This window comes from Eschrichtius robustus, chromosome 3 (assembly GCF_028021215.1).
Source record: "Eschrichtius robustus isolate mEscRob2 chromosome 3, mEscRob2.pri, whole genome shotgun sequence".
In the NCBI taxonomy this organism is placed as follows: domain Eukaryota; kingdom Metazoa; phylum Chordata; class Mammalia; order Artiodactyla; family Eschrichtiidae; genus Eschrichtius; species Eschrichtius robustus.
Window position 1 is genome coordinate 41,541,400 of NC_090826.1, and position 18,023 is coordinate 41,559,422.

Consider the following 18,023-nt stretch of genomic DNA (forward strand, 5'->3'; position numbering starts at 1 on the left):
GGAGTGTTTTCTTAATTTCACTTTCAGATTTTTCATCATTAGTGTATAGAAATGCAAGAGATTTCTGTGCATTTATTTTGTATCCTGCTACTTTACCAAATTCATTGATTAGCTCTAGTAGTTTTTTGGTACCATCTTTAGGATTCTCTATATATAGTATCATGTCATCTGCACACAGTGACAGCTTTACTTCTTCTTTTCCGATTTGGATTCCTTTTATTTCTTTTTCTTCTCTGATTGCTGTGGCTAACACTTCAAAACTATGTTGAATAATAGTGGTGAGAGTGGGAAACCTTGTCTTGTTCCTGATCTTAGTGGAAATGGTTTCAGTTTTTCACCATTGAGGACAATGTTGGCTGTGGGTTTGTCATACATAGCCTTTATTATGTTGAGGAAAGTTCCCTCTATGCCTACTTTCTGCAGGGCTTTTATCATAAATGGGTGTTGAATTTTGTCGAAAGCTTTCACTGCATCTATTGAGATGTTCATATGGTTTTTCTCCTTCAATTTGTTAATATGGTGTATCACGTTGATTGATTTGCGTATATTGAAGAATCCTTGCATTCCTGGGATAAACCCTGCTTGATCATGGTGTATGATCCTTTTAATGTGCTGTTGGATTCTGTTTGCTAGTATTTTGTTGAGGATTTTTGCATCTATGTTCATCAGTGATATTGGCCTGTAGTTTTCTTTCTTTGTGACATCTTTGTCTGGTTTTGGTATCAGGGTGATGGTGGCCTCGTAGAATGAGTTGGGGAGTGTTCCTCCCTCTGCAATATTTTGGAAGAGTTTGAGAAGGATAGGTGTTAGCTCTTCTCTAAATGTTTGATAGAATTCGCCTGTGACGCCATCTGGTCCTGAGCTTTTGTTTGTTGGAAGATTTTTAATCACAGTTTCAATTTCAGTGCTTGTGATTGGTCTGTTCATATTTTCTATTTCTTCCTGGTTCAGTCTCGGCAGGTTGTGCATTTCTAAGAATCTGTCCATTTCTTCCAGGTTGTCCATTTTATTGGCATAGAGTTGCTTGTAGTAATCTCTCATGATCTTTTGTATTTCTGCAGTGTCAGTGGTTACTTCTCCTTTTTCATTTCTAATTCTATTGATTTGAGTCTTCTCCCTTTTTCTCTTGATGAGTCTGGCTAATGGTTTATCAATTTTGTTTATCTTCTCAAAGAACCAGCTTTTAGTTTTATTGATTTTTGCTATTGTTTCCTTCATTTCTTTTTCATTTATTTCTGATCTGATCTTTATGATTTCTTTCCTTCTGCTAGCTTTGGGGTTTTTTTGGTTCTTCTTTCTCTAATTGCTTCAGGTGCAAGGTTAGGTTGTTTATTCGAGATGTTTCCTGTTTCTTGAGGTAGGCTTGTATTGCTATAAACTTCCCTCTTAGCACTGCTTTTGCTGCGTCCCATAGGTTTTGGGTCGTCGTGTCTCCATTGTCATTTGTTTCTAGGTATTTTTTGATTTCCCCTTTGATTTCTTCAGTGATCACTTCGTTATTAAGTAGTGTATTGTGTAGCCTCCATGTGTTTGTATTTTTTACAGATCTTTTCCTATAATTGATATCTAGTCTCATACCGTTGTGGTCGGAAAAGATACTTGATACGATTTCAATTTTCTTAAATTTACCAAGGCTTGATTTGTGACCGAAGATATGATCTATCCTGGAGAATGTTCCATGAGCACTTGAGAAAAAAGTGTATTCTGTTGTTTTTGGGTGGAATGTCCTATAAATATCAATTAAGTCTATCTTGTTTAATGTATCATTTAAAGCTTGTGTTTCCTTATTTATTTTCATTTTGGATGATCTGTCCATTGGTGAAAGTGGGGTGTTAAAGTCCCCTACTATGATTGTGTTGCTGTCGATTTCCCCTTTTATGGCTGTTAGTATTTGCCTTATGTATCGAGGCGCTCCTATGTTGGGTGCATAAATATTTACAATTGTTATACCTTCCTCTTGGATCGATCCCTTGATCATTATATAGTGTCCTTCTTTGTCTCTTGTAATAGTCTTTATTTTAAAGTCTATTTTGTCTGATATGAGAATTGCTACTCCAGCTTTCGTTTGATTTCCATTTGCATGGAATATCTTTTTCCATCCCCTCACTTTCAGTCTGTATGTGTCTCTAGGTCTGAAGTGGGTCTCTTGTAGACAGCATATATATGGGTCTTGTTTTTGTATCCATTCAGCCAGCCTGTGTCTTTTAGTGAGAGCATTTAATCCATTTACATTTAAGGTAATTATTGATATGTATGTTCCTATTCCCATTTTCTTAAATGTTTTGGGTTTGTTATTGTAGGTGTTTTCCTTCTCTTGTGTTTCTTGCCTAGCAGAGTTCCTTTAGCATTTGTTGTAAAGCTGGTTTGGTGGTGCTGAACTCTCTCAGCTTTTGCTTGTCTGTAAAGGTTTTAATTTCTCCATCTAATCTGAATGAGATCCTTGCTGGGTAATCTTGGTTGTTGGTTTTTCTCCTTCATCACTTTAAGTATATCCTGCCACTCCCTTCTGGCTTGCAGAGTTTCTGCTGAAAGATCAGATGTTAACCTTATGGGGATTCCCTTATGTGTTATTTGTTGTTTTTCCCTTGCTGCGTTTAATATGTTTTCTTTGTATTTAATTTTTGACAGTTTGATTAATATGTGTCTTGGCGTGTTTCTCCTTGGATTTATCCTGTATGGGACTCTCTGTGCTTCCCGGACTTGATTAACTATTTCCTTTCCCATCTTAGGGAAGTTTTCAACTATAATCTCTTCAAATATTTTCTCAGTCCCTTTCTTTTTCTCTTCTTCTTCTGGGACCCCTATAATTCGAATGTTGATGCATTTAATGTTGTCCTAGAGGTCTCTGAGACTGTCCTCAGTTCTTTTCATTCTTTTTTCTTTATCCTGCTCTGCAGTAGTTATTTCCACCATTTTATCTTCCAGGTCACTTATCCTTTCTTCTGCCTCAGTTATTCTGCTATTGATCCCATCTAGAGTATTTTTAATTTCATTTATTGTGTTTTTCATCGTTGCTTGGTTCCTCTTTAGTTCTTCTACGTCCTTGTTAAATGTTTCTTGCATTTTGTCTATTCTATTTCCAAGATTTTGGATCATCCTTACTATCATTATTCTGAATTCTTTTCCAGGTAGTCTACCTATTTCCTCTTCATTTGTTAGGTCTGGTGTGTTTTGACCCTGCTCCTTCATCTGCTGTGTGTTTTTCTGTCGTCTCATTTTGCTTATCTTACTGTGTTTGGGGTCTCCTTTTCACAGGCTGCAGGTTCGTAGTTCCCGTTGTTTTTGGTATCTGTCCCCAGTGGCTAAGGTTGGTTCAGTGGGTTGTGTAGGCTTCCTGGTGGAGGGAACTAGTGCCTGTGTTCTGGTGGATGAGGCTGGATCTTGTCTTTCTGGTGGGCACGTCCACGTCTGGTGGTGTATTTTGGGGTGTCTGTGGCCTTATTGTGATTTTAGGCAGCCTCTCTGCTAATGGATGGGGCTGTGTTCCTGTCTTGCTAGTTGTTTGGCATAGGGTGTCCAGCACTGTAGCTTGCTGGTCTTTGAGTGAAGGTGGGTCTTGATGTTGAGATGGAGATCTCTGAGAGATTTTCACCATTTGGTATTACATGGAGCTGGGAGGTCTCTTGTGGACCAGTGTCCTGAAGTTGGCTCTCCCACCTCAGAGGCACAGCCCTGATGCCTGGCTGGAGCACCAAGAGCCTTTCATCCACACGGCTCAGAGTAAAAGGGAGAAAAAATAGAAAGAAAGAAAGAAAGAAAGAGGATATAATATAGTGAAGTAAAATAAAGCTATTATAAAGCAAAGCTATACAGACAAAATCTCACCCAGAAGCATATACATATACACTCACAAAAAAAAGGAAAAGGGGAAAAATTAATATATCCTGCTCCCAAAGTCCACCTCCTGAATTTGGGATGATTCGTTGTCTATTCAGGTATTCAACAGATGCAGGCACATCAAGTTGTTTGTGGAGTTTTTAATCTGCTTCTTCTGAGGTTGCTGGGAGAGATTTCCCTTTCTCTTCTTTGTTTGCACAGCTCCCGGGGTTCAGCTTTGTATTTGGACCTGCCTCTGCGTGTAGGTCGCCTGAGGGCGTCTGTTCCCCGCCCCAGCAGAGCGGGGTTAAAGGAGCAGCTGCTTCGGGGGCTCTGGCTCAGTCAGGCCGGGGGGAGGGAGGGGTACGAGGAGGCGGGGCGAGCCTGCGGTGGCAGAGGCGTCGTGACGTTGCAGCAGCCTGAGGCGCGCCGTGCGTTCTCCTGGGAAAGTTGTCCCCGGATCACGGGACCCTGGCAGTGGTCGGCTGCACCGGCTCCCGGGAGGGGCGGTGTGGAGAGTGACCTGTGCTGGCACACAGGCTTTTTGGTGGCGGCTGCAGCAGCCTTAGCATCTCATGCCTGTCTCTGGGGTCCGCGCTGATAACCGTGGCTCGCGCCCGTCTCTGGAGTTCGTTTAGGCGGCGCTCTGAATCCCCTCTCCTTGCGCGCCGTGAAACAAAGAGGCAAGAAAAAGTCTCTTGCCTCTTCGGCAGCTGCAGACTTTTTCCGGACTCCCTCCCGGCTAGCTGTGGTGCACTAACCCCTTCAGGCTGTGTTCACGCCGCCAACCCCAGTCCTCTCCCTGCAACCGAAGCCCGAGCCTCAGCTCCCAGCCCTGCCCGCCCCGGCGGCTGAGCAGACAAGCCTCTCGGGCTGGTGAGCGCTGGTCGGCACCGATCCTCTGTGCGGGAATCTCTCCGCTTTGCCCTCTGCACCCCTGTGGCTGCGCTCTCCTCCATGGCTCCGAAGCTTCCCCCCTCTGCCACCCGCAGTCTCCACCCACGAAGGGGCTTCCTAGTGTGTGGAAACCTTTCCTCCTTCACAGCTCCCTCCCACTGGTGCAGGTCCCGTCCCTATTCTTTTGTCTCTGTTATTTCTTTTTTCTTTTGCCCTACCCAAGTACGTGGGGAGTTTCTTGCCTTTTGGGAGGTCTGACGTTTTCTGCCAGCGTTCAGTGGGTGTTCTGTAGGAGCAGTTCCACGTGTAGATGTATTTCTAATGTATCTGTGGGAAGGAAGGTGATCTCCGCGTCTTACTCTTCGGCCATCTTCTCTACCTCCACTCTGGAAGATTTTTAATAACAGTTTCAATTTCAGTACTTGTGATTGGTCAGCTTACATTTTCTAATTCTTCCTGGTTCAGTCTTGGAAAATTGTAGCTTTGCAAGAATTTGTCCATTTCCTCTAGGTTGTCCGTTTTATTGGCAGATACTTGGTTGTAGTAGTCTCTTATGTTCCTCTGTATTTCTGTGGTGTCCATTGCGATTTCTCCTTTTTCATTTCTAATTTTATTGACTTGAGTCCTCTCACTTTTTTTCTTGATGAGTCTGGCTAAACATTTATTAATTTTGTTTATCTTCTCAAAGAACCAACTTTTAGTTTTATTCATCTTTGCTATTGTTTTCTTTGTTTCTATTTCATTTATTTCTGCTCTGATCTTTATGATTTCGTTCCTTCTAACTTTGGGTTTTCTTTGTTCTTCTTTATCTAGTTGCTTTAGGTGTAAGGTTAGATTGTATATTTGATACTTTTCTTGTTTCTTGAGGTGAGATTGAATTGCTATAAACTTCCCTCTTAAAACTGCTTTTGCTGCGTCCCATATGTTTTGGGTCATCATGTTTTCATTGTCATTTTTTTCGAGGTATTTTTTTAACTTCCTCTTTGATTCCTTTAGTGATCTCTTGGTTATTTAACAGTGCACTGTTTAGCCTCCATGTGTTTGTGTTTTTTACAGTTTTTTTCCTGTAATTGATTTCTAATCTCATAGCCTTGTGGTCAGAAAAGATGCTGGATATTATTTCAATTTTCTTAAATTTTCCGAGGCTTGATTTTTGACCCAAGATGTGATCTATCCTGGAGAATGTACCATGTGCATTTGAGACGAAAGTGTATTCTGCCACTTTCAGATGGAATGTACTATAAATATCAATTAAATCTATCTGGTCTATTGTGTCATTTGAAGCTTGTGTTTCCTTATTTATTTTCTGTCTGGATGATCTGTCCACTGGTGGAAGTGGGATGTTAGAGTGTTACTATACCCCACTATTATTGTCTTACTGTCGACTTCCCCTTTTATGTCTGTTAGCATTTGCTTTATGTATTGAGGTGCTCCTATGTTGGGTGCATAAATATTTATAATTGTTATGTTTTCTTCTTCAATTGTTCCCTTGATCATTATGTAGTGTCCTTCCTTACCTCTCTTGTAACAGTGTTTATTTTAAAGTCTATTTTATCTGATACGAGTATTGCTACCCCAGCTTTCCTGTGATTTCCATTTGCACAGAGTATCTTTTTCCATTCCCTCACTTTCAGTCTGTATGTGTCCCTAGGTCTGAAGTGGGTCTCTTGTAGACAGCATATATATGGGTCTGTGTTTGTATCCATTCAGCCAGTCTATGTCTTTTGGTTGGAGCATTTAATCTGTTTACATTCAAGGTCATTATCGATATGTATGTTCCTATTACCATTTTCTTAATTGACTTGGGGGTTTTTTTGTGGGCCTTTTTCTTCACTTGTGTTTCCTGCCTAGAGAAGTTTCTTTAGCATTTGTTGTAAAGTTGGTTTAGTGGTGCTGAATTCTCTTAACTTTTGCTTGTCTGTAAAGCTTTTAATTTCTCTGTTGAATCTGAATGAGATTCTTGCTGGTTAGAGTAATCTTCATTGTAGGATTTCCCTTTCATCACTTTAAATACATCCTGCCACTCTTTTTTGGCCTGCAGAGTTTCTGCTGAAAAATCAGCTGATAACCTTGTGGGGATTCCCTTGTATCTTATTTGTTGCTTTTCCCTTGCTGCTTTTAATATTTTTTCTTTGAATTTAATTATTTGTTAGTTTAATTAATATGTGTCTTGGTGTGTTTCTCCTAGAGTTTATCCTGTACGGGACTCTCTGTGCTTCCTGGACTTGTGTGGCTATTTCCTTTCCCATGTTAGGGAAGTTTTTGACTATAACCTCTTCAAATATTTTCTCAGACCCTTTCTCTTTATCTTCTTCTTCTGTGACCCCTCTAATTTGAATGTTGGTGTATTTAATGTTGTCCCAGAGGTCTTTGAGACTGTCCTCAATTCTTTTCATTTTTTTTTTCTTTATTCTACTCTTTGGCAGTTATTTCCACCAGTCTAGGACTGGAGTTGTGAGGCAGTTGTGTAGAGCCGGGTCTTGGTGCCGAGATGAGGACCTCCAGGAGACCTCATTCTGATTAATATTCCCTGGGGTCTTAGGTTGTCTATTAGTCCAGCAGTTTGGACTCAGCACTCCCACCACAGAAGTTCAGGCCCAACCCCCGTCCTGAGAACCAAGATCCCACAAGCCCCACAGCACAGCAAAAGAAAAAAAAACGGAGCAGTACAATAACAAAGCATAAATATAAAATAAAATTAGAAAAATAAAAACTTTATTAGAAAAAATAAAAATATAAATGAAACAACAGAACCACAGCCTAAAAAAAAAGAAGTCGGAAAAGGTCTTGGCTGTGGGGGGTGGAGCTTAGGTGGGGGTGGGGCTTAGGTAGGGCAGGGTTTAGGGTGGGTGGGGCCTAGGCTCAGGACCTGCACGGCTGAAAAAGGCAGCACGGCCAGAGGGGGCCTCAGAGTGCAAACTGCAGAGGTAAGGCCCTGGGTGGGCATGCGGGGGGTGAGGGGTGTGGGGGGTTTAGGCTCAGCTTAAGGGAGCCTCAGAGGGTGGAGGATGAGGCCTGGGACCTCACCAGGCTCTCTGGGGTCCAAGTGGGCAGGGGAAACGCTGGCCACATTCCTTTCTGATCCTCCGCTCTCCCGAGGGCCTCTCTCCATTCCTGTTGATCCCCTCACTGTGGTTGGGCTCATCCTGAGCATGGAACCCCTCCCCTCCCCCAGCCACCCCTCAGGGGCACTGGTCTCATCCATCCAGCCTCTACTTTTCCTCCTCCTTCCCTCCCCACAACATCTAACCCAGTCACTCAGGGGTTCCTCCCATCCCCTTAGGTGTCCGTGGTCCCCCACCAGTGCCTAGTAGGTGCCCTAGTTATGAGGAGACGTGAACTCTACGTCCTCCTAGTCCTCCATCTTGACTCTGCCACCTGAGAGCAGGAAATGATTTTAAAGGTAGTAAAACCAAGGGGCAAGTTTTATTTTGCCATCTATAAAATGAAGATATTAATAATACCAGCCTCTCAGAGTTGTTGGGAAGATTCCATATAAACATTTAGTACAGTACTGGCACAGCGTAAGTGATCAGTAAATGGTGGTAATATTAATATCATAGTTAGTTATTATTATTTCTATTTTTAGATATGGATGCACAAGGAAGAATCTAAGGTAACTCCTATGTTTGCAATTTGAATGACTGCACGGATAGTAGTAAAGTCACTGGAATGTCGAGCAGGCAGAAGAAGCAGATCAAGAGGGTAAGATAAAGAGCTCATTTTATAAATGATGAGCTTGAGATACCCATGAGACATTCAGTGCTGATGTCCAAAAGGCAGTTCAAAGTAGGAGTTTTGATATCAGGAGAGATTTTCAAGTATAGACAGCATTGGGAATATGGAAAAGAAATGTAAGATGTAATGATATGAGATGGAATCATGTATAAATGTTTAAGGATTTTGTAGAAGAGAAACCCATGAAGGAGAATCAGAAGAAATAGGCAAGAAGATACAAGGAGAATCAAAAGAGAGAAATACCAGGAAAGACAAGGTAACAGAATTTCCAACAGCAAACTGTCAACAGTATCAAATGCAAGATAAATTCAGATAATGAGTATAATATGTCTGTTGAGTTTAACAATATGAATATCACTTATGACTATTACAGTAATGAAATGCCTATTTAATAAATACTACAAAGCATAATGCCAGCTAAGTCTATATTTGTGTGCTATCATTTTAAATTATGATAATAGTGCCTGGTCTAATTGATATAATGAACAAATACACTAGCATTATAAACACAAAAATGCATTGATATATATGTACATCATGATTATAAATATACAAATAATTTTGGGTATAGTTCTTAGACTTACCACCAATTCCCAGAAACTCAAAATTTTCTCTGTAAAAGATTTTAAGTAAAAACAATAGAAGCCAACTTGAAAGAATAAAAATGTGTTCATGTTGGCAGTGTTTACAGTAAAACAGAAATAACATAGCTGATATGAAAATTCTTTAAGCTTTCCATATTTTCTATATATTGAATGCTACCCTACTTTTTGAATGTTTCCTTGAACAAAGAACTTCTGACTCCATGAATCAGAAATATAGCTAACTTATGGTGTACCTTATAAAGACCATCCTAAAGTAAATGTGCCACCAACTTCATTCAACAAGTGAGTTTACTTAAGCTACTAATAAAAATATGTACCCATGTTGCAGACATTATTCAGGTCTTTTATTAACATCTATTATCAATCTTTCAAACATTACCTCAAGGCCAGTGGTATTAAACCAAATTTAAAGGTGAATAACTGAAGTTTAGTGGGGTTATGTAACTTGTCCAAGGACACAAAGCTGGCAAGTAACAGAATGAAGATTCTGACACAAAAGCTCATGCTTTTTCCCACTACACTCTAATATTATCACTACTCCTGAACAATCAGAAGTAAGAGATGTTTTTTACATGCCAGTATACTTGAGAAAGATTTCTCTACTCTTTCCTTTCCTTACTGCTAAGACGGTTTCTTCTCCCAAACCCAACCTTTGTGAGAATAGCTCTATTTGCATTATCACTTAGTCTTCTGTAAGTTGCCTCTTTATATCCTTGGCTTACTTGGTTTTGTTTTTCTTTTTTTCTGGTGAAAGTTCTCTATGTATTTTGGATACCAATCTTATATCTGTAATATATTGCACAAATTTCTTTTCCCAGAATAGTACATATCTTTCAACTTTAGGTCTTTGTCACATAGACTTTATTTTTACAAGCTCAAAAGTATCTATCTATTTCTTTATAATTTTGCTTTCCTGTGCCTTGCATAAGAAATTCAACCCTATTCCAAAGCCAATAACATATTTATTTTTTATCTATTTTCATAGTTTAAATTTTTAATTTGTATAAATGTTTAAGGATTTTGTAGAAGAGAAACCCATGTCTTTAATCCATCTAAAAGGTTTTTCAAAATAATTTGAGATGGGGTGCTCTTTGTCATACAACTCTATTGATTGAATAGGCCCTACTATTCCTACTATTTTATAATACAAACTCTGCCATATATCAAGTTTCCTTATATAAACAGCCTTGTTTCTGAGTTCCAGTTTGTCCATTTAGACTATTTGTCTATTCTTATTCAAATGCCATTCTATTTTAATCACTATTCTATAAATAAAAATTATTAGCTGAAATACAAGTTTCTATCAAATAAACATATACCTACTCATTATTCTTCTTCAAAGTTGGCTTAGCTATTTTTGACCCTTTGCTTTTCTGCATGAATTTTACAATTAGCTTATCAAGTTCTATGAAAAGAATTTGACAAGGATAATGATTGGAATTGTATTAAAGGGTGATTTTGGGAGAACTGACAGCTTTATAATATTGAGCTTTCACTTCCAAAAACATAGTTTGAATCTCATTTTATCAGATTATCCTTCAACTATCTCTCATTATTGATGTTATCTCTGTACTCCTCTGTCATTCCTTCTCATTTTTCAATGATTGTTGTTCAGACCTCACTGACATTTCTCCAATATATACAGAGACAATATTTCCAACACTCTGGGTACTTTGAGTTCCTCCTCTCCAATATCTTATCTTCCATTATATACCTCTAGCTGCTCCCATAGTCATACTATACACCTTGATATTTCCAATAGTTACAATCATTGTAATTCCTTCAATTTTCTTTTAGTCATTCTACTACCTAATGACAACCTCTTTGCAGCTTATTCACTATCGTACAATAACCACTGACTTCATAAGAATCTCCAACAAGAGTATATGAAAATCCCTGTTTGCCTAGAAAAGTTCTAGTTTATGCCTGTTGTCCAGTTGTAATTATTAGAGCATCTTTCACTCTCAAAATTGACTGATTGGATACAAAAATTGACATTGGATGGTATAGTTATGCTACTTTCAATGCACTGATCCATCGTGTTTTTACTACCCTTCAGCTTTTCATGACTCCCCATCCCCTTACTGTACTCTCTTCTCTAAGTTTGCTTGCATGTGTCCTGGACTCTCTCAACTTTCTCTTATTTTGTGGTCTGTATTGCAAAAAAACACAACCATGGTCTGCTTCCAGCCATAATGGATTGTCTGGTAATAAATTTACCCTCCCTCCATAAATAACTAGAATGTTGGACCAAAACATATAAAACATTTTTTTAAGACAGTGGACAGTAGGCCAGTCATGATTGATCCCTGAGAGGGGCAAATAAGGTAAGGTTTCTGATCACTAAAGATTTCTGTCTGTAGGCACATTTTGAACTATGATGCAAGGCAAAGGAGCTCATGAAAAATGTGGATACCTCACTGAGTTAAACAGAAATTGGAGTTTACAGAGTTGGGTTGGTGATAATGTGGCTGGAATTACAGAACAGAGAGCACTGAAGAAGACAAAACTATGCACAGAAAAACTCCAGAAACTGACATAGGGCTCAACTTGATTCTTTGGCTGAATGCAAAGCTGTACATACATAAGGTAAGACTCCATGAGAATAAGCAAAGAACAATTACTAAAAAGTGGTAGAACAATTCCAAGAACTCACACAGAGCTGGGAGACATTCAAACCCAAACAAATCATAACACTTCACTAGAGACTCCAGAAGTATCACATCTTAGTAGCAGAGTTAAACTGGCCCTAAAGTTCAGGCTACTCTACACCTGCCTTAGTAATACTTAAAAGCAAGCCTTGATGTTCACAATGGAGTAACTGGTTCCACATCTACCTAATACCATAAACAACTAAAAAACTGAATGAAATATTTGAAATAGATGTTTTCAGACACTGGATAATTAGCATCACAAAGGTGGGATCCCTAATAGAAGGGAAACAAATGAGATAATTCCTATGATAACTCTAGCTTTCAAGACAGAGGGATGGGGGATGTTCTAATTGTAACCAGACAGATTAAAAAGACCCCTTTGAACATCTGGAGCACTCAGTAGATGCTCCAGAAGGGTCGTGTCTGGACCCAGAAAGACCCAACAACCATCACTACATTAGGCCTGCACTAAGAAAACTTTAAATAAGCCTATGTGTATCGTTGAGGGCAAAGAGAAAGACAAAAAATAGACATAATATATAAAAGAATTAATTAAACACTATATTATAAAGTGATAGTTTCTAAAAGAAAAAGTAGAACAGAGTATGTGGGGTGTGTGGAGGAGGACAAAATGAATAGTCACTAAGATTGGCCTCATAGAGAATGTGGCATTTGAGCCAAGACAAAGGAAGTAAGGAAATTTGTTACACAAATATCTGATAGAAAGTGCAAATGGGAATAGTCATTGCCCTAAGCCATAAGCCAATGCTCTAAGGTGGAAACATGCCTGGCTTGAGGTACAGCAAAGAAGCCAGAGCTGTGTGGGCAAGGCAGAAAGTAGTAGGAAATGTGGTCAAAGAAGTGCGTATGTTGTAGGGTAGGATAGGTGGGTTGGACCAATGATTTTGCAGGATCTAGTGGACCATTTTAGAGATATCATTTTTTACTCTGAGATGCAAAAATTAATTAGAGGAGTTTAACAGAGTAGTCATATGATACGACCTACATCATAAAATTACTCCCATTTCCCTGTTAACAGTACACATTAAAGACAGGGTAGGCCTAGAATATAAACAGGGAGCCAGTTAGGAGGCTTTTATCACAGACATAGAAAGTAATTGGCAGAGCTAGGCCTGGAATTCAGGCATGTCTAATATAGAGTACATATTCATAACGATTACAATTTGCTTGATGATGATGATTATGTTGATGATGATGAGGATGATGATATTTTGCAATAGCAGATTTGAAAGAAGAAGAAAGAAGATGAAGAAAAGGACTAGAAGAAGGAGAAAGAGAAGGAAGAAGAGCAGAACAAAAACAGTAGTAATAATCAGTGATAATTTGTTGTGGTAGTTTTTCCTTTCGCTGTTTTTAGTCTTGTTTCTACTGTTGAGGTGTTTTAGTAAAAACAATAGCCATCAAGTAGTGAATCTCTATTATCTATCTACCAAACACCATGGTAGGCTCTTTAGCTGCATTTTCCCATTTAATTTGCACAACACTCACATGAAATAGTATTACCATCTTTGCTTTACAGATGGAAAACTGAGGTGCCAAGAGATTAATTTAACCGATCAATGGTAAAACAGCTCATAAGTATGACTCAGTATATAAACCCAAGTCTGTTTGAATCCATTGTCCTGCGATCTTTCTACCATGATATGTTGCCTCTGTTTACTGTCAAATCTGGCCATAGCCAGGATGAAGTTTTACTGAGACTGAAATCTCCAGGATGGAGACTAAAGCAGCAGCAAACTCTTGGAATTTTTAAAGTCCAATTCAGACATGTCATATATAAAAATGTGTGTGTGTGTGTGTGCATGCATGCGTGTGTGTATTTAAGCTACATTACTGCTTATAATAATGTGAGAAATATTTCATTGTTAAAAAAAAAAAACTTCTAAAAAAAAATTTCACATTATATACCTCAGAGGAAACTCTGTTGGCACACCCAGACAAAACAGGATTGATGAATTAAGAAAGAGTCAAAATGATAAATTGGTATGTTTTGTTGTCTCACGTTACTGGAATGCAGTTAATTCCTTTATGACTAGAGGCCTGAAACATTGCATTATATTCAAAGTAAGAGAGAAAAAAGAAACAATTTATTCTAAATGTATGAACTTCTGAGTTCATTAAACATTTCAAAACAAGAAATTAAAGAAAAAGCATCTCACTGACTGCTGATAGGACAGAAAAAATACCATAAATTGTCTGGCAGCAATTTAGAAATATGAATAAAGAGTTTTTAAAATATTAATATACTTTGCTCATCAATTTCCCTCAAGGAATTTATCCTAAGGAAGCAAAATGAAATCTGGGTAACACTTCACGCATAAAGATGTTTACTACAGTGTTATTTATAACAACCGATAATGGAAAATAATCTTTATGCCCAAGATTTAAAGAAATGGTCCAATAGTACATAGCTATTGTGCAGCCATGTTTATGAGGTTTTTAATGACAGAAAATTGCTTGTGATACCACTTAGCTTCCTTATAAGTAAGATATAAAAATGTATATATGGTACAAATTTAATTATGCTCCAAAAATAAAATAGAAAATAAATAAGCCTAGAAGTAAATATGCCAAAAGTTAATAGTATTTGCTTCTAGGTAGTAAGATTATGGGTGTGTGTTTCGGGGGGTGGGGGGGACATGTGCCTTTTCTCTGCTTCTAATAATTATCTATATTTTCCAAATTTTCTACAGTGAGCATTGGATACTTTTATAATCAGAAAGGGGAAAAAATTAACTCAAAGAGATAAAAAGATTATAAAGGAAAGAAAACAGTTCCAACAGTCCAGGCACATCATTTTATTTCTTCTTATTGGCTGAAGTTTTACCATATTTAAATAGAAAGATTTGCTTTCACATCACACAAGTGTTCTGCTGGATCAATAATAAATTTCTACATAAGAATATTTAATATAGGTTTTTCAGAGAGAAAATTACTTTTCAATAAAGATACTGGGATGTTTAGTTATCATAGATTCTTGCAAATGTACTATTTAACAACTACTTCAGGGGGTTAATATATCGGTCCTGGAATACAGCACCATATGTTCCAAGCTTTTATCACTTTCTAAAAAAATAAGGAAGATAACCCAAGAGCTAGACCTGTTTATACAGTATATTTGATGCTTTGATTTTTAGTGGAGTCAGCCTTTGATGACTAATATTTCTTTTACCCGCTAGTACCAAACCCTAAATAAGGCTCCTGACTAGATTACATTCATGAAGGTCTCATTTTAAAGGAAATTGGAGAGATGGAAAAAGATTACAGGAAGACACATCATAAAAACAGGCCTCACAAGTCAAACTTAATAGTAAAACCATTCTTTTTCATGTAGACAACCATGAAAACAAATATCCTGTGAGCTAGAGATATGTATTATATCTTTCCAGCAGATCTTTATGCCTTCTTGAGACAGATTTCCATAACTGTATAATGTGATTACAGTTGATGAAGCAATGGCCCACAGAAAGAGGCTGATAAAGCATCAGGCTCCAGGAAACCAGATAAACATGCTCGTGATTTCTAATTGTAACAAGGGTAGGATAACACTGGATATGAAGATCGAACTCAGACAGACCGAGCAAATATTGGTTCCTTCAACTTTAAAAATAAGTATCCATAAAACAGCACCAACTCTCTTATTAGAATAACTTGGAACATATTCATGTTACTTCCTTGATTGATAGAGAAGATTCAAAAGAGACTGTATGACTTTAACATGTAGTATGAAAATTATAACACCCTGTAAGAGACATTTTAAGCAACAAAATGAATATACCTGTAAGCAAACTAGAAGAGCAAAGAACAAGAAACTTTGAAATGTATGACCAACTTGTCCAAAAGACTATCCCAGGTGATATGTAACTTAAGAAACACATTTTCCTAACACTCTAGCCATCCCACCGCTCTGCAACCCCCGCACCTGACCATAGGAGCTATATAAGGATAGTCTTTATGAGAGACTAACATGAAAGAAAAACTAGACTAGGAATTCAACATGGACCAAAGTTAAAAAAAAAACCACTGTAATTTCAGAGTTTCTGTTAGGTCTCTACTTAGCAAAGGATATAAGAACAGACTTCGTTCCTTGAAAAGTAATAGGTCTCATTTGTCAGGAGTTAGTGGATTCCTGGTTACAGTAGGCAAGTTGAAAGGTATGCATGTGTTGTGCATAAACAGGAAAAGAGTAATCCCCTTTATGAATTTAGAAATCCTGGCAGATTATACTGCTTTAAAGAAAATGTTTCCTTTCCTTAATATGAATTGACTATACTGCCTCAGAATTACTGTTTGTTTTTCAGTGGTGTGTGTATGTGACAATTGTAAGTTACTGACATGAGACAGGCACACCAACAGAAGAATGAGGGGTATATGCTTACCTCATGGTAGCAGAGATATCTTCATAGGGAACCCAAACTTGGAGTGCCAAGATTCAGTCTTGTACATGTGGCTAAAGCCTCCTGTTGTGAGTTATACTCTCAAGAGTCAGTAACATAGACTTTGGAAAAAGCACTTTGAGGATCATTGATTGTCTTGCTGGAATAAGAGGGACAATCCTAGGGACAGGTGAAGCCCTGTAGGCAAAGTGTAGGTTTCCCAAAGGTGGTTTCAGGGAAGGAATATTATTCTTACTACGAAAAACTGAAAAAGGAATTCTCTCATGGGAGAGTAAGTCAAACTAAGAAGCAAAGCAAGGAACTAAAGTTTGCCCTAGAGCAACAATCTGTGTGAGGTTTCACTTTTTTTCCACTGTCCTAAATTGCTATATCATATATAGCTAACCATGTTCAAAGCTCTCCCATATATTTAATTCCTTCTAGTTAGCCCTAAACATCAGTAAGCATTACATACACCCAGTCCTGTGTCAGTGGTGTTGTAGAAAATTAAAAGAATCAGTAGTAAACTGAAGTGGCTGTTCCTGAACCCCTCTTCTGCTGAAGCCAGCATGCCAGGAACAGCATTGTGTCAAGGACAAATGAGGGTCCCTAAATTCCAGACACTGACCACTGCCTACCTAACACATGACTCAAGTTGCAGTTGAAAGAAGACAGAGAGAAGCAAGCAACCAGGTGAAAGAGCAAGCAGAATAGATTGACTTGGGAAGGGAAATTAAACAAACTCCTCACTTTCTCCCAAATATGCTAGAAAAAAATGACCCCGAAGGAAGAAGGCAGATGTTAGATTATAGGGCTATGCTTCATTTGCTTAAAAGAATCCTATCACTATGTGTACAAAGTTTGTGCAAAGTCTTCCAGAATCAGCTGTCTCAATATAATAATGATAACTGATTTCTTAGGGTTAGATTTTTATTAATGTTTTTCAAAGCATATGTCGTTAGTTCTCTCTATTTTCATCAATACTTTGTTCAAAACAGATTTGAACAGGATTATAAAAAATACACTGTTATGTTAGAAAATGTAGATGAAGTAATCGTGGTTAAAGATAGAGTAATACTATCAGAATAACAGAAAAGTTAGTGTACAAAAACACAAGCAAAAAAGCTTTCCAGAGTCATTATATTGGGCTATAAAATTGGCTCAGAGTTTTCCAGCAGCCAAAGCAAAGGGAAAAGTAGGATGAGTTATAAGAATCATATTGTTAAGATAGAAACACCTTGTTATATAGGAGAAGAAAAGCTTTTTCTGAAACTGAGTCTTGTGAAAAAAATAACATACAGAACAGCACTCTATAATAAACATAATAGCAAGTCACTTGAAATGGTTCCTTATAGTGTCCCCCAAGGAAGCCTAGCACATAACGCTAATGCTTCCATCGGTAAAGAACACTTTGAGTTCTCAGATAATCTATTTGTTTTTTTCATAACCACCATTTAACAAAAGTCAGCATATTATACCTGTTACTCTCTATCTCTTAAAATAAAATGATATCACTACAGCACATATACAAGAATATATTCCTGATATGGTCATTATTTTGATATTACTAAAATAACACAAAACCATAATCTTCCTACCAAAACCACACTGAAGGTATCCACTATTTCTCTCACCTGTGATTCTTTCACGTTCTCAACAGTAAAGTTGAACCAGACTCGGAAGCGTGGATTACAGGTATCCGGCCTAATGAATAAATCATACTCAAACTCAGAGACCTGGTCCACCCGTCCAAGGTTACCTGTTAATAAAAATTAAGAGAACTGGGTTTTAATAGAAGTTCATGAAGCTCAATGGTATATACATTTAAATATTATGAGCTCTGACAATGACATTTGTCATCACTCAGTACTTATAGGTTCATTTTTCACAATCTGCAGGGCTGCCAACTCTGAATG

The 18,023-nt window shown here is 38.0% G+C and overlaps 1 protein-coding gene across 1 annotated transcript in view; it reads right to left on the reverse strand.

Moving 5' to 3' along the window:
• Positions 1-18,023, reverse strand: part of AGBL4 (AGBL carboxypeptidase 4) — a 1,261,847-nt gene that overhangs the window by 1,126,908 nt on the left and 116,916 nt on the right. Inside the window, exon 2 of the mRNA XM_068537961.1 lies at positions 17,706-17,866. Coding sequence (XP_068394062.1) covers positions 17,706-17,866 — 161 coding nt within the window. The remainder of the gene's footprint in view (positions 1-17,705; positions 17,867-18,023) is intronic.